This window comes from Harmonia axyridis, chromosome 2 (assembly GCF_914767665.1).
Source record: "Harmonia axyridis chromosome 2, icHarAxyr1.1, whole genome shotgun sequence".
Lineage (NCBI taxonomy): Eukaryota > Metazoa > Arthropoda > Insecta > Coleoptera > Coccinellidae > Harmonia > Harmonia axyridis.
The window spans coordinates 28,349,684-28,372,320 of record NC_059502.1 but is presented as its reverse complement, the minus strand read 5'-3'; the positions used below and the strand labels follow the sequence as shown (position 1 = coordinate 28,372,320).

The 22,637-nt window shown below is 34.0% G+C and overlaps 1 protein-coding gene across 1 annotated transcript; it reads left to right on the top strand.

The window, feature by feature from the left end:
• Window positions 1-917: 917 nt before the first annotated feature.
• On the top strand, window positions 918-22,411 carry LOC123672927 (probable cytochrome P450 305a1). Its single transcript, XM_045607296.1, has 7 exons — window positions 918-1,288; window positions 5,073-5,327; window positions 6,911-7,411; window positions 8,259-8,439; window positions 9,234-9,351; window positions 20,944-21,085; window positions 22,038-22,411. Exons 1-7 carry the CDS (start codon window positions 1,204-1,206, stop codon window positions 22,217-22,219), a joined length of 1,464 nt encoding a protein of 487 aa, XP_045463252.1. The 5' UTR covers window positions 918-1,203; the 3' UTR covers window positions 22,220-22,411.
• Window positions 22,412-22,637: the final 226 nt, after the last annotated feature.

Here is a 22,637-nt window from a genome sequence, read left to right as displayed (position 1 = left end):
AAACTTGAACTTTAACATCTCTATCTCACGAACAAATCGTTTGCGGATCCATTTTATTGGACTTAATTTCTTGAAATTATTCGAGGAATATGTCATTTTCGTTTGCACCTCCGATTCACGAACATCCTTTAAAGTCAGTTCAGAACTGATGTATTCACAATTATTGCAATTTGAATGAAACACAGCACAGACAATTTTTCGATGGGAATAACTCAGTTCATTTCTTTGATAATTGCAGTATTAAAATTTTGTGATGAAAATTATACAAAAAACCGAAAACACCGGGTAAGTGTATAGGTACCAATGACAAATGCAAAAATCACAGATGGCAAAACAAGGGGGACGCCGACAAAGCGGGTAGATGAAAGAAAATAATAAACTCCGGGCATAGACGACCTCGTACTGCAATAAAAGTAATAATCTTGAAAGCGATAATAAACTCATAAACCGTAAAAGCGTCCGATTTTTTGCTGGCGATTTTCGATTTGGAATAGGTTCCAAATCTGTCTGTGTTCGGGAGAATGATGACAAGAATAAATCAACAACGGCCAAGATTCCCGAAAATTCTAATTACATATGCAGAAGTAGTTTCGCGTTGAATAATTTTATATTGCTTACAATTCTCTGCTTTAGTTGAAACTAAAACTAAACTAAAATGAATTTAAGTTTAGTTTTAATTTAAGTTTAGGCAGTGAAACTCAGATATGATTTTTATGATTCTACTTTTTAGCAGTAAGTTATACGTGAATAATGTCGAGCAGGATTTTAGTATCATTGCTAGGAAAACAAACTTTTGAAGCACAAAATTCCATTGCTTGCAATGCCATATCTTTTTGTAATGGCTCTTATCATAAATATTTACTATCAACATAATTTAAGATAACTCCTCAAGTGAAATACTAGAAGTTGCATCTATTTCATTTCCGTCTCAATATATATCGAATATATCCGCTCTTGTGTGATCCCCTTTGATGTTCTATTCAAATAGTAGAATTGATTATTCAAATATTCAATCTATGTCGATCGAAAATGCTTCTCAATCACATCCAATCGGACTATCGAGTATAACACGAGCGATTCAATACAATGGGTATATTTAACTTTGGCAGAAACTGGTTTGACACCAAGATATAGAGAATGGACATTGTTTTCTCGTGTGATTAGTTTGTTCAAGATTTCTGTGAAAAAGTTCTTTTTGTAAAAATGATTTTTCTTATCTTGGTTTCCATTATTACCCTAATGGTCTACCTGTTGAATCAGATCAGAAAACCGGAAAACTATCCTCCAGGTGAGTTCTGAGTTACTTTGACATATTTTGAGTGTTTGCTTACACATTCAGCAGATTGAATTTTGTGAGAATATGAAAGAACTATCAGGTACTACTTACTATATCCACGTTTTGGTAAAGGATATCACAGATTATAGGTAGAGCTTGAAATATGTAGAGATGTATATCCAATGAAGGCTGCATACCATCCTATACAGTCGATTCAAAAATGAAAAAAATATTTAATTTCACTGAATTTTTTACTATATACGCTCAAGAGGAGTGAAATCCAAAAAGTCGATGTTCAATGCATATCCTCTCACAGTAATATTAAAATATTGTAAACAGATCGTAACCATTGATTTTATAATCTTTTGAATTGATAAATCAATTCATTCCAATTTTAGGTAGTAGACAACAGGCTAGAATTATTGGAATCCGAAGTATTTTCAATTCAATTCTGTTTTTTGAGGGTTCGGTCCTTAAACACATAATCATTCCTTGTGCACCCTTGTATTTTCCAGCCATATTAGCCCCATTAAAATAAGACTGCCCTCTTACATTTTCAATATCCAAACCACCGGCGATAAATTTTTCTACTCTTTTGCAAGTCCTTCACCTGTTTTTTCGCGAGTATTGATGAAGTCAATTAAACTTTCCTTAATACTGCATTTTCTATTGCCCCGAGGGCGTAGAAATACTGAGGGAATCAACCCCCCAGGATTTCCAAAATATAAAATTTCAGAATTCGCAAAGACGAAGAACGAAAATTTCTTCATAAAATTAATGAATTATCATTTTACTCTCTTTTGAAATCGATACGGCAGTAAAAAATCGGACCCTTTTCCGATTTATGAGTTTATTATCGCTTTCAATATTAGTACTTTTATTGCACTACGAGCATGTCATGTCCGAGGTTTAGTATTTACCTTTATCTACCCGCTTTGTCGGCGTCGCCACTTGTTTTACCACCTGTCATTTTTGCATTTGTCATCGGTATACACTTACCCGTTTTTTCATTTTTTGTATAGCCTGGTGCTCCAATATTTTTTTCTTTTGATATTTTTGGGCGGCTCTACGAACCTTGCAGCCGTGCAAGTGCCACCTTCGCCACGCCCTAGATACGCCACTGGTAACTGACTGCACCCCTACGATGTGGCGCCCCGGCAAAATGTCCCGTAAATATGGTCGTTCGAAATATCATTTTACATAAAACTGTGAAGATTCGATAGAGATAAGAATTTGCATTTAAATATAAAAAACAGAACATTAAGTCAAGAAGTATATCCAAAAAAATTACCCAATATTTGCGTTGAGATTTTGGGTGTTCAAGCTGATCAGAATCATAGAAAATTCAATAAAAAAGAAGATAATGAATATCCATCAATATTTCCGTGACAACAGATCCGTTCGGGATGATATTTTGCGTGTATATTTATGGCCAGTTGCACCTAAACTTAATGATTTAAACGTCGATTAATTCCAAATTTCCTTAAATCGTACTTTAAAGGACATAGCCGTTCTTCTTCTTCCTCTAGTTAGAGGTTATCCTGGTTATCAACCTGTTTGTCCCAACTCAATCATTCATTTTATTAGATCTCCATCTATTAGGTCGTCTAGTACCCATAGGTCTTCTGGTTTACGAGATGCCATTCCGTTTTATTCTCGCTATCCTATTATAGGACAATCTTCCCACATGTTTGTTCCAGGCTCTTCTTCACGTTCGTCCCCACCTTATAGGATATCGTGTACTCCATATTCTTCGCGTATTTTCAAGTTACGCATACGATCTTTCGGTGTCTATCGTTTATCCTGATATTGTTCTAAGCATTTTCATTTCGGCAGTTCTTTTGATTTAAATAATTTTACAGTTATAGCTTCCGTTCTTCGTCTTCGAGAGAATTTTATATTTTGGGAATCTTAAGGGGGGGGAGATAATTATCCCCTGTAACCCCCTATTTCTACACCCTTGATGATACAATAGTTTATATGATAATTTTTACTCTCGAGATACACGCAATTCCCACAATAGGTTCGAAATCTATCTGTGTTCATTTGTGTTCTCATTTCGGCAGTTCTTTTGATTTAAATCATTTTACTGTTATAGCTTTCATCTCTTTTGCATATGTCATAATCGGTGTAGTATAGGTTTTGTAAACTCTTACTGCCATACTCAAATATTTGTTGTTCCCTTAAAACATTAATAAGAGGAACGGAAATCACCTTTTAACTTATGCATTTGTTTTGATTCCAACATTCGTCGTTCCTTGTCTGACGGGACACTATAGCAGTAGCGTAACATAATTTAATCACAAAAATAGTTTACAACTTGATTTATTTATGAAAATTCTTTAGAGCTTCAGAAAGGTCAATGTTTTTTTTCAGTTGAATAATTTAGCTTGTGCTATAAGTTATGAAAAAATGATTCAACAATCAAATCAGGATTCTGCACGCCTATGCGTGCTAGCGCCTATCGGCTAGCTCGATTGTGATTGGTGATACTGAACTTCCATCTCACTTGTATTCGGGATCGAGCACAAATGTTTACTATCCATTCCTTCTATCTATATTCCATGTTCCATATTACATCCGCTAAAAATCCTGAAATTCTATTCGCTTTTTTTAGTTGCTTCTATCTGCTCTTTTTCTATCATAACCTGATCTACGAGTTAATCGTCCACTAATAATTTGCATCTTAAAGGCTACTTGCTAATTAATTGATTTGGTCTTTTCAATATTCATTTATTTCCCTATTTTCATTATTCAATTATTTCAATTGCTTATTTATGAGGTCTCCGTTTTCTGCTAAAGTATCTTCCAACTATCTGGGCAGCTGTCACTATTGAAGCAGTCATGTTTTGACATTTGAGAAGTTAAAAATAAGTATTTACTAAACATGGAACGAAACATTGACATTGTTGAAGTTCACTACAAAAATAGAGAAAAATTTTTGCAGTCACAGTTGGCAAAACTGAAGCTCCTTCTCGGCCGGCAATAGTGAAACTGGTGGTAAAATTTGAGCTATTGGGACAAATTAGTCCCACTACCCCAAAAAGTGGGTTTTTGCAGAGACAGATTTTCAACTATCGTTTGAGCCAGAACGTTTTATCGGACAAAAAATTTAATGGGAGGAATTTATAGGAAAAATTTTTATTTTCCGAGTTATATGCAAATAGTCTTTCTTGCATTTTTCCCAATGATTCGTCAAGAAATTTTGGTAGTAATCCTAATATTCGGATTCAGGGCCTCAAAAAACATATTAAATTGAAGAAATTAAAACTACCCCAAAACTTTCCTGTGAAAACACATATTGACTGGACTATAGGTTGAACAGCAATGGAAGTTGAGTTCCCTTGTTTCCCTGACCTAACGCTATACATCTCTGAATAGGTTGCCGCTTACTGAGATTCGTGTTATGTTTGAAATTAAATGTTTAACTTCTTATATGTATTAGATTGTTTGGAATACATTTGCTTTCCATTGTATGAAATTCCTCATCCAGTCTCAATCTATCAAAAGCTTCAGTAGATCTATAAAACACATAAATGCCTGTCATATTCATCATAAGTTACATGAGGATAGTAGTGAAAAAATCTATTGAATATGTTAAACAGGCTGTTTAACATATTCAATAGATTTTTTCACTACTATCCTCATGAAACTTATGATGAATATGACATCTACTATTTATCAATGATCGATGATCTATGAGGTGAATGATCAAATATTATTTTCTGTTTAAAACATTATCATCTCATAAGTGACATAAATTTTGAGATATCTAGTAATAATTCGACTTTTTCAGGTCCACCGTTTTTACCAATCATTGGCCACCTTCACATCATGAAAAAATTATGCAACAAGTTCCAGTTTCAATATTTAGCTTTCAACCATTTGCATGAAAAGTTTAACACGAAAGTATTAGGATTGAAATTTGGAAATGAACTAACGGTGATTGTGAGTAGCTATCCTTTGGCAAAACAAGTATTGAAAGAAGACGTATTTGAAGGAAGACCAGATAACTTTTTCATAAGATTAAGATCTATGGGAAAAAGAATAGGTTAGTATTATTGACGTTAAAATGAGAAATGTATGTCTTACTCTACTTAATTTTTATGTTTCAAATATTGTATTGATTCGGTCTCCATTAGAAGGAAATTCATTTTTATAGAAATTAAATGGCACTTATTCTATTTCCACTTTCAATTATTCAAAATATAAAAATTGTTTCGCTACACAATAGCTTCTTCAGATAATTTACATTTTTGAATAACTACCATTTTTAAGTGAACTTGGGAATTCCCGCAATATACAGGATTAGACTATTTAGAGGGGCAATAGACCCCTGGAATCGTACTGCCAGGGGTCTCTGTTGACCTGGGAGTGCCGTAACACCATAAGGCAACTGGCCAGAGGTAATTAAGTGACTCTACTATGCGTACTGTGGTATTGAAGGAAACGAAAAAGCCGATGAACTTGCAAAAAGTACATTAAGGTCAACCCCTGCTGGACCTGAGCCTTTCTGTGAGCTAAACAAGACCAATATACTGCAGCGCTCCAGCAATGGGAGTTGAATAACAGGATAACCCACTGGACTAATACTCCTGGACTTATTCAGGCCAAAAAATTCATGATGATTTCACCTACCTACGCCAGAAAGCTCTTGAAGCTGTCGCGAGCCGAGCTATGGGTGGGATTGCTGATGGGGACTGTCAGTACAAACATAATTTCTACCGTATGGGAAAGTCAGCAGATCAGAAGCAGAAACAGCTGAACACATGGTATGCAAGTGTCCAGAGCTAGTAGGCCTAAGAACCGTTCATATGGAGAAGCCGGTCCTGGATACCCGAGAGATAACGACCAAGGCCCCTAAGGAAGTTGTCAGTTTTATCAACGCCATTGAGAACCTCCTTGGGTTTCCATGAATGAGTAGGGTAGAGAACAAAAATCTACATGGTCACAGTTACCGGAAGGCTTGCCCAGCCACAACGACCCCAGTTCAAATAATAATAATAATAGAGGGGGCACTACAGGGATATCGAAGTTGCGTTATTTAGGGATTAGTGTGTTGGTGTGAACAGATCCAAAATATCTCCAATGGTTCCAGAGATATCTCGAAAAAACTAAAAATCGAGATTTTCTCTGTATTCCTAACGGTTTTCGATATCCCTGTAGTGCCCCTCTGATTAGTTCTATTCCTTTATATTGCGGGAATTCCCAAGTTCACTCAAAAATGTTAATTATTCAAAAATATAAATTATCTTAAGAAGCTACTTTGTAGCGGAACAATTGTTATATTAAATAATTAAAAGTGGAAATAGAATAACTGTCATTCAATATCCATTGTTATGTTGATTGAATGTGAAACAACCTCATTTTTCGCAAAAATTAAATCAATAGCATGAATATTATTGAATTAAAATACATTATTTCGACCTAACAAGTTCAAAAATACAGTTTTCTTATAGAAAAATGTTTATTAGCCTATACCAAAACAACTCAGGTGTTTCATACACATTACTCCTGTGTGAATAGCTTCAATAGTTTCTTATAAAAGCACTGACAAAAAACTCTTATCCTCGAAAATTTTCTAGAATATATTTACTGGAAATAATAAAGAGAGAGTTATATTTCACATTGCAGGAATAACTGGTACCGACGGAGAAGAATGGAGTATTCAAAGACAATTTGTTGTTAAGCATCTAAAAACTCTTGGGTTAGGCAAAGAAATAATGTCGAATCTAGTCAAATATGAAGTTGCAAATCTTCTTAAGATTTTACCTAATAATAACACTGCCATTAAGACACTGCTAGCACCGTGCGTGATCAATATCTTCTGGAGTTTAACAACTGGATCCAGATTCGATGTGAATGATTGTCGAATAGAGAAACTGATAGCAATTTTAGGTGCAAGATCGAAAGTTTTTGACTTAGCAGGAGGGATCATGAACGCTCTACCTTGGCTCAGATTTATCGCACCGAAAAAAATTGGATATGAAATGATCTGTAAACTGAATAAGGAATTGTACACGTTGTTTATGGAAACTATCGAGGAACATTACAAAACTTACGATGAGGATAACGATGAAGATTTAATCAATATGTACATAAAAGAAATTAAAAAAGGGAATGCTCACTTCACAGGTAGGTAAAGGGAAAACTCATCTCATCTTTCGTCACAATGACTGTTATTTTCGAATTTTGCTCTCAAATAATAAGGTTCAACTCTGATGAGGAATCCGTCCTCCAATTTCCTGAACCAACCCTAAAGGGTAGATTCGAATATCGAGTGCCGCGATTAAATTAAGGGGGATTACCATCATGTGGTTTGTCGCGTATCAGTCAAACTTTGCTACCCATTCATTTCCATTCTGGCGCCCCTGCGATGACCGAATTGTGTACTGTTTATGAAGTTTTCCATCCACTTTAATTTTGTTACTGAAATTGGATATTGCACTGATCGAATGGACATATACCAGAAATCAAATTTGAAAATATTTCTGTCATATATTATTAAGTTCTCAAGCTCTCAATAAAACACCCATTATAATGAAAATTGAAGCTTCATGTAAAATTTTGCGTTGATCGCGTGACTATAGAAGTAGAGAGTATTCAAGAATAATTTCAAAGTTGATACGAACTTTGGTGTGAACCGCATCACCAAAACAGAACGATGGAAGCAAAACATCGAAAAAACTACCCAATATTTTCGTGATAAAAGATCTGATTAGGTTGGAATTCAGTTTGTTCGAGTGATCATTTTACATGATAATGATCATTTTACATGATTATGTAAAATGATCAGCCTTATTTTGAATGCCGAGTTTCAAGAAGGAAAAGCACCTACTTTTCTCAATGCTTCAATTCACATTTTTCTTAAAAATCTATAGATTTAATCATAGCACAGAAAAAGTATAGAGCAGTTTGATTTAAAAGGTCTCATTATATTTCACATTCTAGGCATCTTTAATATTCAATTCTTTTTTTTCAGATGAAAAACTAGTCATTGTTTTGTTAGATTTATTTATTGCTGGATCTCAAACTACTAGTACCACTCTGGATTTTGCTCTGATGATGATGATACTAAGACCCGAACTTCAGGAGAAGTTACAAAAGCAATTAGACGATGCTTTCGACAAAAATGTTCCGATTGACTATTCTCAAAAGTGGAGGTGAGTGCGTCATCTGCATAATTTCATTATTTTTCATGATTTTTTACCTCAAAATAAGTGAAAAGTTCCAAATTCATATTTATTTTGGAGATATGAACGATTTTCGGTTTTCAAAATATTAACCAGTAGCGCAACAAATACGATGAATTACAGAAGATACTGAATTTATTTTTGACTTCTTCTTAACTTTTATTGAGTATTTAACATCCGATTAGAGTACTACTAATCGGATGTAAAATACTCAATAAAAGTATGTAAATGTCATATGACAACCAAATGTTTGATGCCAGCTGTAATTTTTTTTTGATGAACTGACTGAAAAACATTTCAATTTGACATAAGTTCAATAAACAAGACATCTGAAAAAAGAAAATGAATCGAATAACTTAGGTATTTGATGACGCTTGTTCGCATAGTTAATTTAAGAACCGAAAATATGCTAAAAACGTTCATTTGTAGACCCATGTTTATATGAAATTTTTTACTTATTTTGAAGTCTTCCAAAATATTGCTTAAGTGCTTGCCTCCTATATTTTTTCTGCATGAATTTTCTATTATTTTGATGACTTTTATTAACACGATAGGATTTTATTTCTTTTCCAATATTCTTCTTGACTTCTATGATTCCGACAATATGATCAGCTTGAAATTTCGCACGAAACTTGAAATTATCATTTGCAATACAGCTTGAGACTGAGCAAGATTTAAAGATGATACTGGAATCAATTAATTAATAATTAGAATTATATAATTAAGTATTGCATATTTTCTTGATCAAATTACTTCAATTTCAGGGTACCCTTTGCAGAAGCTGTCATATTGGAGGTCATGAGATTTTTTCTTATAACACCAATTATAGGCCCCAGAAGAACATTAGAAAACACGGTTATCGATAGTTATTCGATTCCAAAGGTAAATATCATACCATCAACGCCATAACCTTGATGGTGAACTTTATTTATAACCCATAAAAAACGCGTCATTTAATTTTCTTATGATTTTTCATTTAATCAGTAACTGCATAGAGAAAAACAACCGCGAATTGTATAATACACTGCGCAAAAAAATTAACGCACATTATGGAAATCTCAAATTTATTCTACAACTGGAGGTGTTCTCAATGATAATTATTTTTATCAGAATTATGCATGCATATGTTATCCACTTTCAACGTTTTTCTTCAATACAGATGTTTTTTCCCAGCAGGAATAAAAAAATATGAGATTATCAGATTTTGAATGTACCTATTGGCTCCATTCTGAAATCAGTTGTTCTCGATCATGTCATGAACGGGTTGGTCAGAGAAAGTTGACCAATCGTTCACTTATCTCCGGTTGAGATGTTCTTTTAACCCCTGGAAGAGCGGCTTTCCAGAGGTCTCGGAGAATTAATAATTATATAAGTTTACCAAAGATTTTATACGTAAGTCCGGCCTGTCGCTTCAATGGACAGGTCTTATTAGTTGAATTTTCTTCTCTAGGGGCTGGATTAGTTTATTGGGTCAATGAAAATCGATTTAAATTTTAAATTAAATATAATAAAGCAAAATAAAAATAACCAAAGTTACAATATCCCTTGAAATGTTGACTCAACGGCCAAAATTTTATAAAACAAAAAATGTCTCAAATAATCTGTTATTCAAACAAACGAAACAATATATCAACTTTGAATCTGGGAGAATCAGGACTACTCAAATAAACTTATTTTCATTAAAAAAAACATTCAAACATCAACAAATAAACCAAAAAGTAAATAGCCAAAAACTTGCCCTTATTCCACGATGCTAGGTAAGTATTTTAGGCCCTGCCTAAACCTAGTTTTAATTCTTTTTCAAACTGTTCACTCGAAAACGTGTAATTCCTTATATAACACTTCACTCCCGATCCGCGAACTCCGATCTAACCTAATTTATTTCAAAACAACTTCTAAACTTTATCCCAGAAAAAAAAAATAATCCCTAGTTTTCTATTTCTGACCTACTTCTTCCTTTCTCAGAGCCAAAACAATCCCTTTTCCTGAAATACTGAAAATCTCGAAAACATATACCAATTAACCGTCTATTCAACTTATCCTTATTAAATATTATTCTGATATTGAAAAGAAATTGCTTGGCTCTAAGTCCGGTTTCGCGACCGACGTTCTAATTCTCAACCTTTCTCAATAAAAGACCCTAAGCGATACTGACTAAAAACTCAAGCCTCATCATTCCTTCTTCATTTTTTGTCAACAGACCTTCAACCTCAGTTCAAACTAGATTTTTATGCAGTCTCAGCAAGAACCATACTTCGAATTTGCCTACAGCCTGACGGATTTTCTGCAGAGTCATATGTGACCAAAACGCATTTACTGAACTTAGATAAGCCAAGATTTCCCCGTATCTAAATATATTCTTCTTATCCGTGAAAAATATATCGATTTCACCAACGCAGTGAGACGATAAGTAATGAAAAGCAATAATCGATAAAGAATATATGCAGCTTCTAAGATAAGATCGATTTACACACAAGTCTCGACCGCTCTTCTGAATTTAACGTCCATCGTTCTGAATAATAATTCCAATAATTGCAATAGTTTCAATAATTCCTAAATTTTCGATTTTCTACAATAATTTCAATAAATTCCAAATTTCCGATTTACTACATCACTCCCTTATCCGAAAAAGTTGTGGCATCGGATGCCATAACTTTTCCCTTACTTTAATCTTTATTAACGAAGTAGTCCTTCCTCTCCAGTTATCACAAAATCAAAAATATATCCTATATCAAAAATGAGACTGGGTCACTAATTTAAAATATTTCATTCTCAAACTTAAAACTCATCATCAAATTTCAAACTGCTTACTACCAGATACAAAATAATAACATAACCTATTAACTAAACTTTTCAAAAGCTAATCCAAAAAAAAAAAAAAAAAAACTATCTCATTTCTACCTACTCTATGGTCTTAAAGTCTATGGTGGTATGTTTTCCGACATTATTCAATAATTCATATCAAATATTATTTACTCAAATAAAATGAAAAAGATAAAATCCAAATCCTAATATGTAATAAAACAAAAAAAATCAAAACAATCAAATCAATTCAAAATATTTTCCTTCTATGCACTTCACTAACTCCAGCATGGAGTTTGTTCACTTTTCGGGATTTCAAAATTTCACTATCGCGGCACTTTCTGCTTCCATTATACTGCTTCATAGGATTGTCTGGTGAAATGGTACTGTATTTCTTCCATGGATCTCATCTTCGTCACGGAAATAACCTTTTACTTCGACATCCATCATAGTTCTGGTAATCTGCTCTTCTTCTGCTTGATGACGATTCATTTCTCTCATAGGACTTATACTTCATAGACTGGCTAGCTTTATTTTTCCATAAAAACTTTCATATAAGGACTGTCGGTCATATAATTCCAAGGCCATATTTAATCACGAATACCATAAGTCCATTCATGAATACTCGACTATCGTTGAGGGAGCCATTTCTCCCAAATCAAACATACTCGTCGTCCAACGACATCTACTATGCTGCTACTCATTCAGCATTTTTCTACCATTTACATCTTGGTTTCAAGATTCAGGATTCTCTGAGCATCTTCTTTATCCTCAGTTCCATTGTAATCCCATCTTCTTCTTCCTCCATTTATATAATCTTCTTCAGTCAACATATCTTCTTCCTCGTCTTCTTCTCAGCTTTTCTCTAAAGCTCCTCTTTATCTAAAGCCCATTGATTGATCAACTCTCTAACCAGTTTATCGAAAAGGTGATCGTCACTTCTCAGGTAATATTCAGATGTAATCCACATTGATCTGTATTGTCTGACGTCATGATAGCATCTCAGTTTTGGACATCAATACACATAATTGGAAGTAAGGTTATTCCGTTAACTAGGATTTGATCCATCCATATTCCTGAAGATACTTCCTTCCTTGGTTGTAGACTCTTGAATTTGCAATTTTCCATAAAATATTACAAAACAAAAAAAAATCTGTGCATTATTTCGCTCTAACTAGATATCATTAAATCTCTTAAAATTTCGTAATCAATCAAAAAAAATAAAAAAAAAACTCAAACCAACTAATTATATGAACATAACCACCATAAACGTTCATTGAATTTACCAAAAATAAAATAATTCCATATATTTTACTGTCAAACCCTTGGGTTGAATGTCTCCTTTATATTGTCTCAAATTATCTATTCTGATTTCCAAATAAAAAAAACTATTGCATTGAACAAATCATTAAAAATCTTTAAACAGTTACTCTCTTCTACTCTTCATCTCAATCATCTGAGGAAATTGTTTGATAATAATCTTATCATTATCATAAAAACTTAAAGAGCGTTCGGCTGCTGAAGGCCACTTCTATAAACTAATCGGTAATAGAAGAGGGGTGAGGATGTCATCTCAACGACAACTATCATCACCCAGCCGAAGCCCGAACATGCCCACTCTATAGCGCTCAAAATCTCCAAATTTGAAAATTTCTGTACGCATATACAAAGTATATGCGTACTTTATTATCATTTTGAGCAATTTGTTGCCTCTAAGCCGAAAAATATAAAGCATGGTTAAGACCAATTCAAGTCATCTTGTGTCCGAGACCAAAGACACAAGAATCAGGGCATGGAAACTTTTTCTTCAGGTCGAAAAGGTTCAAAAAGACCCCATCATCCTTTTTCATGCAAGACGATGTCACAATCAATAGTATTTAAGTCAAATCCAGTATATTCATCAAAAATCCGATATCCCTTACTTTTATATATATATATGTCTCTCATATTATTTTTCATTTTAAATTTCTCATCAAAATTTTAAAAAGTCTCATTATCCTCAAATCTAATATAATCAATTCATTCTTCTTACTTTATTCTATCGTCATTCCAAATTTTTAATATCCATTTACTTATTATTCCATAGAAATATTACGCTATAAATCCGCCTTACTTTATTCTGTCGTTGTTCAAAATATTTAATACTCATTTACTTCTTATCTCAAAGAAAAGGTTACACTATAAATACGCTTTACTTTATTCTGTCGTCGCCGTCGTTCCAAATATGTGATACTCATTTTCAAAATAAACTGTTGAATATAACCAAAAAAAAAAATCTTTTTTTTTCTAAAAGAAAAATAAAACATCCATATCCCAAAATGGGAGCCTATATCCGGTAGAGTGGCTTCCTTGGAAGAAGGAGCCACTAGAATCTCACGTTGGGCAGGGTCGACTCAATTCCCTGAGGGACCTGTGTCCCACGTTACCCGATTAAAATTTCGAAATTGAAAGCAAACTCGGTTTAATATCATCCAAAAATTGCAAAAAAATAATTATCTTATCTCCCGAACAGCCTACACTTCACCTAACCTACAGTTTATTAACTCTTCACTATTTATAAAAATGGATTTAAAAAAAAAAATAAATCAACGTAAAATTGGCAACTCTCTATATACCTCACTTCTACTAGTTCTTACTAAATATCCTGAGTTCCGCATAATTCTAGAATGATTTAAGTACAATGTTTCCCAAAAGCTGAAACTGTAGTTATAATCCGAAATACCTATTCTCCCTCTTTCTTTGTGTTCAAAATCAAACTATTTATCTACTTCATTGTCTTTTCAAGCCTTTCACTGTCAAAACTAAAAAAATCCTTATTCATTTTTCCTAGAGTCAACTTTTTCCTAAACTCAAAATATTCCTATTCAGAATCATCTCAATAAAATCCTAAAATGAAAAAACCACCAATGTTTCCTCATACAAAACTTTTATTGAAATTCCAAAACCTACGAAAAAAAAATCATCATTACTCCTTAAGTGTCTTGATTCCATAAATTGATTCCTTAAATAATTTTATAATACCCAAATTACTTATATGTCTCTTCAACTATTTTGAGAATCAAACTATCATAAATCCCAAAAAAAACTTATTCTGATTTCACTTCTCTATACCTCCCAAGTTCCCTAATCTGAAATAAAATTAATCAAATTTTACCAATATTATCAATTATCAATCATTTTACGCAATTATCAAAAATCTCCAAAAAAAAAACAAATTTTCCATAATTCATCAAACCTAAAAAAAAAAAAAATCACCTTACTTATCCAAAATGTCGAAAATTTACCAAAATATCACTAACCTACATTTCAATGGATTCATCGGTACACTTTTCCATTTGTCCTAATTCCATCGATCCGGCGGACGACGTACTCTAGTCGATCTACGTAGAGGGATTTCCTCCTCCTCTATTTCCTCATTTTCAAATTGCGCTTGATTCAACCTCATGATCATCCTCATCGGCGAAAATTTTCGTATCTTAGTCCGTTCATCATCAGATTCAGTCTCGCTACCGTCCGTATCTAATTTCTCCGAACCGTCGGATTCTTCTATATCTATCTCAAACTCTCGATTTCTCGCGGTATACGATTTTAACCTATCTACATGAACGACTTGTTCCTCTCTACCCCCACATTTCCTAATTCTATAGGTCATCGGACCAAGCAATTCCACGATCCTACAAGGTCCTACCCAAGGTTCCGTTAACTTTTTTGATATACCCTGTTTCGCCGACATTTTTTTCAAATAAACTAATTCCCCTACGTCAAATTGAGGAACCACTGTATTTTCGTCAAATTTCTCAACACTGTAAGATTTTACCTTTTTTATTGGCTTAGTTAATTCCCGAGATTTCGTACTTGTAATATTTTGCTTCGAAATTTTTCCGTTTCCGCGGAATTTTCTCTCATCTATTTTCAACATCCCCGTTGCTTCATCGGCCAATAATTCTTCAACATCGCTATCTGATTGATTTTTTCGTTTTCGCTTTGGAAACACCTTTTTTTCTTCAATATCACTATCTGACTGATTAATCTCTTCTCGTTTTGAAAAACCCTTTGTTTCAAATTCCGCTATATTTTCCACTTGAATACCCATATCTCTCATCGCCAAACTTCTTTTCTCCTCGTAATTTTCCGTCTGAGTACCTATATCCTTATTATTCGTCAACTTTCTATCAACATTAAGTTTTTCCAAAATATCATCCTTAAAAGTTACCCTTTTCCGCACCTTATTAACTCGTATTTCCTCTTTCTTTTCCTCCGTATATCTATCCCCTGTATATATACCTTCATTCAAATCTTTATTCAGAAATTTAAACTCTCTACCCCACATAGTTACCGATGGTTCGTGTTCATACTTAATATGCGCTTGATTTTCCTTAAGAAAATCCCTACCTAGTATTATATCAACGTTCCCTAATGTTTCATCATCCACTAATATAACCGTCCAATCTATCCTCAATGTTTCTCCTATTGGACTCACCGCAATATTCGCCGTACCCCAGGTACGTACATAATGACCTGATACGCTTGTTAAATCACAGTCAACACCGTATTCATTGGCCTCGTCTCTTGAAATCAATCCTCTTTTTACGAGAGACACCGCTGCCCCTGTATCTATTAAACAAACACCTATCTTTCCGTTGATACTTAATTTTATCAAATGTGGTACGTCATGCATTCCTGCCGAATGTACTTCTGGAATGACCAGGACCGTACGTTCCCTAAATTCCCTTCTAGGTAGCCGCATTTTTGGAGAACGCAATCCGTTCTGAGTATCGACATCCATATTACACGTATTTACCGGCAATTTCTCTTTCTCGCTTAGTTTCTCCGACCTAACTCGATTTACGCAATTCTCTTCAAATTTTCCCCATGATCCCTTATTACTTAATCCCTGATTACACGATTCAACTTCCTTTCTCATCTCTATATTCTTTTTCGTCTTTTCGAATGGCAAATTTATTTTTCGTGAAAAATCTCTATTGATTTGTATCGTCCCAATGTCAAAATCTTTTCGTCCTCCTGGTTCTATCTCACGATCATTCCTAGCACATTCCGTTACCCAGCGCCCCGGCTGATTATCGATATTTCGCACTCCTTGAGTTTTATGTATCGCTCTCGCATTATTCCTACATTCTCTTGCGAAATGACCTAATTGACCACACGAAAAACAAATATTCTCAACTTTTTGTCCTCTTTTTCCCCCACTTAATCCAGTATTCCTACAATTTTTCGCAATATGTCCTTTCTTCTCGCATAATTGGCAAGTTATTTCACATTCAATTACCGATATTTTTGAATTGAATGACCTGTATCCCTGAATAATTCTATTTTTCATTTCATGTAATTTTACCAATTCTTCCGCTTTCTCTAAATCCAAATTTTTTTCTAGTAACAAAAACATACCAACCTCTTTCATAATATCTTTTCGAAGTCCCATTTTAAACTGATTTAAAATCAAATTCCTATTTATCTTTCTTATACCCAATTCTTCCTCTTTCGTCGCTCCGATCAAATCTTCAGTTAATAATTCTGCGCCAATAGTTTTTAATCTGGTACAAAATGAAGATACATCCTCATCTTGTCTTTGTATACATCTACTCAAATTCCACTGACATTCCCCCGGTAATTTTTGCGACATAAATTTTTCAGTTAGTCTCAATTTTAATTCTGCATAAGTCAATAAATTTAAAGTAACATCTGATTGAAAATAGCTGTATGCTTCGCCTACTAATTTTAGTTTCAATAGAGTGAGGGTTTCGTCCTCACTCCATCCTTCTATTTTTGCCCTTAGTTCTAATTTATCAAAATATCTCAAAGCTTCTTTTCCTGAAAAATTTTCCAAGGTAGTCAACATCATTCCTAGCGAATAACATTGCATATTTACTATTGCCGGATTCACAGGTGGATTTCCGCTATTAATAGTACCAGGTAGAGGAGGTGTAATCGACATTTTCAATTAAATTTGAATACCCAAAAATTAATAACAATAATACAACCAATACAATAATTTACCTTTACCCTTATATATTTGGTATCCCACGTTGATAACTGTCTGACCTTTACCTGAAATTCCCTAAAATTTCTTTTTAACACCGAAAACTGTAAATTCCAAAACTAACACAAACTTGACTTCAATGTCTACTTGAAACTCTTTTTCAAATTTGAAGAATTAGAAAATGGATCAAAACTTACTTAAAAATAATTTTGTGAGAAAAATCACTTCAATAAAAAAATGTCTCAAAACAAATATCTCTAATTAATTATGAAAATTATTTATTCACTTCTACTTCTAGATTTAGAAAATTAACGTTCAACGAAATAAATTAACTAAGTATAATTCAGGCCCAACAGCTGATTTTCTCCAACTTCCTAAATAACATACCTAAATATAAAAAAATCAGAATCCGACACACTCCTCCACCTCAACAAAATTAAATGTTTTCACCTCTGATAAAAACAACAATATGCTCAAAATATTTCAAATTCCAAAATATTAATCATACACAAAGAATACAAGGTCTATTCATCCAAAAGTCTCCCAATTCAACAGTTTCTTTCTCAAACTTAACTCTAATACTTCAATGTTATAAATCCTCAAAATTTCAACTATCAAAAATTAACTTTTTAAAAAATATCCGATCCCAGACAGAAAAAAAAATCAAGTAGGTATTATCTTTTAAGCTATCACCAATTTGTCATATTATCCCAGAGAACAAAAATCAACTAATATCCCTTAAGCTGTCACCAATTTGTCATGAACGGGTTGGTCAGAGAAAGTTGACCAATCGTTCACTTATCTCCGGTTGAGATGTTCTTTTAACCCCTGGAAGAGCGGCTTTCCAGAGGTCTCGGAGAATTAATAATTATATAAGTTTACCAAAGATTTTATACGTAAGTCCGGCCTGTCGCTTCAATGGACAGGTCTTATTAGTTGAATTTTCTTCTCTAGGGGCTGGATTAGTTTATTGGGTCAATGAAAATCGATTTAAATTTTAAATTAAATATAATAAAGAAAAATAAAAATAACCAAAGTTACAATATCCCTTGAAATGTTGACTCAACGGCCAAAATTTTATAAAACAAAAAATGTCTCAAATAATCTGTTATTCAAACAAACGAAACAATATATCAACTTTGAATCTGGGAGAATCAGGACTACTCAAATAAACTTATTTTCATTAAAAAAAACATTCAAACATCAACAAATAAACCAAAAAGTAAATAGCCAAAAACTTGCCCTTATCCCACGATGCTAGGTAAGTATTTTAGGCCCTGCCTAAACCTAGTTTTAATTCTTTTTCAAACTGTTCACTCGAAAACGTGTAATTCCTTATATAACACTTCACTCCCGATCCGCGAACTCCGATCTAACCTAATTTATTTCAAAACAACTTCTAAACTTTATCCCAGAAAAAAAAATAATCCCTAGTTTTCTATTTCTGACCTACTTCTTCCTTTCTCAGAGCCAAAACAATCCCTTTTCCTGAAATACTGAAAATCTCGAAAACATATACCAATTAACCGTCTATTCAACTTATCCTTATTAAATATTATTCTGATATTGAAAAGAAATTGCTTGGCTCTAAGTCCGGTTTCGCGACCGACGTTCTAATTCTCAACCTTTCTCAATAAGAGATCCTAAGCGATACTGACTAAAAACTCAAGCCTCATCATTCCTTCTTCATTTTTTGTCAACAGACCTTCAACCTCAGTTCAAACTAGATTTTTATGCAGTCTCAGCAAGAACCATACTTCGAATTTGCCTACAGCCTGACGGATTTTCTGCAGAGTCATATGTGACCAAAACGCATTTACTGAACTTAGATAAGCCAAGATTTCCCCGTATCTAAATATATTCTTCTTATCCGTGAAAAATATATCGATTTCACCAACGCAGTGAGACGATAAGTAATGAAAAGCAATAATCGATAAAGAATATATGCAGCTTCTAAGATAAGATCGATTTACACACAAGTCTCGACCGCTCTTCTGAATTTAACGTCCATCGTTCTGAATAATAATTCCAATAATTGCAATAGTTTCAATAATTCCTAAATTTTCGATTTTCTACAATAATTTCAATAAATTCCAAATTTCCGATTTACTACAATCAATTCTAGTGATCAATAGTTTTTCTTTCGTTTGATTTTCTACACTCGATCGCTATGCAACGCGAAACAAGCAATTTGACCAAAGAGGAATGTGCCCAAGCGGTAGTTTTGCGAGAAGAAGGGTGGACATACACAAGAATTGCAGAAAGGTTTGGAGTTTCCCATACAAGTGTGTCCAGAATGTTGCAGCGATTCAGGGAGACAGGTATGAATGTCCGAAGACCAGGACAGGGTAGACCACGGGTAACAACTGCCATTCAAGAACGTTACTTGAGAGTTTTTTCGTTGAGACAACGGTTTGCAACCGCTCGCCTCCCTCAAAATCAGCTTGAGCAAACTCATGGAGTGCAAATTAGCACTCAGACAATAAGAAATCGCCTCAGAGAATATGATTTAAGGCCTCGTGTCGCGGCAAGAGGCCCAGCTCTTACCCTAGCCCATCGAAGGGCGCGTTTGGATTTTGCGAGAGAGCATATCCATTGGGAAGAGGCTGATTGGGAAAGAGTTCTCTTCACAGATGAGTCTAGATTCTGCCTCTACCATTGTTATCGACGTTTGCTTGCATACAGACGTCCACATTAAAGATATGCTCAGTGCAATTTCCTGCATACTACTGGTTTCGGGGGAGGATCGATTATGGTATGGGGTGGAATATCTTTGACTGCTCGTACACACCTAGTGGTCGTTGATAATGGAGCTATGAATGCCGATAGGTATAAAAGGAACATTCTTGAAGAGCATGTAGTGCCATTGGTCCCATACATTGGTGAAAATTTCATTTTTATGGACGATAATGCCAGACACCATCGTGCGCGCATCGTTCAGGAGTACCTTGAAGAGGTTGAAGTCTCTCGAATGGAATGGCCAGCAAGAAGTCCAGATCTCAATCCGATTGAGCAGGTTTGGGACAACCTCAATAAAAGGCTGAGAAGTTCAGAAAACCATCCAGCTACTCTCAATGACTTAGGAATCCAACTCAGAGAAATCTGGGAAGGATTAGATCAGAACATTTTAAGATCACTCATTTTGAGTATGAACCGTCGTTGCCGAGCTTAATTAACGCAAGTGGTGGAAATACCAAGTTTTAAATCACTTATCAGCATTCCAGTATTTTGAAAATTGTTTATTTCTTTTCTTTCACATAAGATTCGGTGAAATCCTGAATTTTTCATCCATTTAATGTGTCTTATTTCGTTCAAAACCTTCCCGAGAGAACATAAAAAATAAGTTTTAAAGTCAATGTAGAGTTAACTTTCATTAAAATTGAGATTTTCAGAATGTGCGTTAATTTTTTTGAGCAGTATATATCTCCGTTTCCTCTATGGCTGTTATCCAATAAATAAACCATAAACTGCACACTAATTGTAGTGCATATTCTGTTTTTCTTCGAATTTAATTTTGGTTGTGAAAGTATTCATTGACCTTAGTGATATTGGGTACTCAATTGGGTTTGTCTGTCTTTAAATACCATATTTTTCGATGGAATACATTGATACATTTAGTGAAAAATACAATTTTGGAAGACTTCTTTTTAGGTTTGGTACTTAATTTTTTTCAGAACACTACAGTATTAATAAATCTGCAATCTTTACATCATGATAAGGTATACTGGAAGGATCCAGAAGTATTCAGACCAGATCGATTCATAAATGAGGCTGGAGAACTAATAAATCACGATTACATCATTCCATTCGGCATGGGTGAGTATTGTTTGTATTAATTCCAAGCAGAAATCACAGCAGATTTAATTGGTGATCAATTTATAAAGTACGAAGGGTATTTGAGCGTTCATTGCTCTATCATTTCATCTCACTGATGACGAAATCGTGGTAAAATTCACGATCATTTGTGTTCCTCTTGATTTTGATAGAGATGAAAATTTGCATTTAGATGTAAAGCCTGCTACATACTCGTATGAAGGTCGGCCAACTTGTCTTGAACAATGATCATACTAAATTGAGAGACTCACATTAGAGAGTGTAGCGGAAGTTGGAGCTCGAGTTGGATACCTACGTAGGAACTAGGAACTCAGACAAAACCGATTGTGTACAGTCTTATCTCAATGCACAACCATTTTTGTATTTTGATTCCACATATAATGCAACAGCTGTAACACTAAGTGTTTCATCAAACGCCAATTCTCATATACTCTACCAAGCGAAGTACTCGTAGTTAAGTCGTTATAGAAGTTGACGAGTAAGCTGATACATGTAGAGGTGGTAGCGAAGAACGGACTTTATAGCCGACTTTGCTTGACATGCCAAGTTGACCGACTTGAATGCGTGTTTGTAGCAGGCTTGAAATAACGTAGATTCTTCTGAGCTCTAGTAAGCTGAAGTCCAGAATAAAAAGACAAAGAATGCACTTGGCTGAACTGAGTTATTTCCATCTGTGCTATCCTCGTAAATTATGTAAAGGGTCTCCCAACCCTCAAGTCAATCGGTTTAGTTTGTTTGTAAGATTGTGAATCGAAGATCAGAAACGACCAAGAGTTTTTTTTTGTCTTGGTTCTCTTTTTGTAGATTTAAATTCTCCATCGTCATTATTATCAAAGTTAGCAGTATCTGGTATTAGAATTAGATATCTCTATATTCTTACATTGATTTAAAAAGGAGTACTTGGCCAATGTACTAAATATTCGAACTTTTTCAGGGAGACGGAGATGTCCTGGAGAAGTACTAGCTCGCAACTGTCTATACACATTTTTCGCAGAAATAGTGAGAAATTTCAAAATAACTCTGCATCCAAATTCTCAGATACCAAGTTTAATACCACAACCAGGAATTGTGCTCTCACCACAACCGTATTTAGCACAGTTCACCCTAAGATCTTGACAATAAGATGGCAGTATTATTATGAAACAGCCCTAGTTTATTTTCACTTTTAGGACAAATCCAATAAATACGAATAAAGTTCTTTGTTTGTAATTGTAATTAGTTAAGATGTTTTCCTCGTGAAAGGCTTAAATCCTGTATAAAAAATTGTACAATTTACAAATTGAAAAAAATTACAATAATTAATAAGTACCTATTCTATTTAATGGAAATTACTGGAAATTACTTCGTTTTATTTTAAGTACATATTCTTTGAAATTATGAATATACCTAATATAACTTGGAATGTTCACTAATGTAGGAAGTGATCCAAGAAAGCCCATCGCCTAAAGAGTCTGGTCATTTCAGAATTTTATTTTCAATTTAGAAATTTGAAATGAATTAGGAAACCAACATGAATATGTCTACTGTATATTGG

What these genes read in the sequence shown, in the direction of transcription:
- LOC123672927 (XM_045607296.1), top strand. Translation starts at nt 1,204, where the DNA reads ATGATTTTTCTTATCTTGGTTTCCATTATTACCCTAATGGTCTACCTG. An exon ending in ATCTATGGGAAAAAGAATAG is followed by an intron (nt 5,328 to 6,910) that starts GTTAGTATTATT and finishes TTCACATTGCAG; the next exon opens with GAATAACTGGTACCGACGGA. An exon ending in GACTATTCTCAAAAGTGGAG is followed by an intron (nt 8,440 to 9,233) that starts GTGAGTGCGTCA and finishes CTTCAATTTCAG; the next exon opens with GGTACCCTTTGCAGAAGCTG.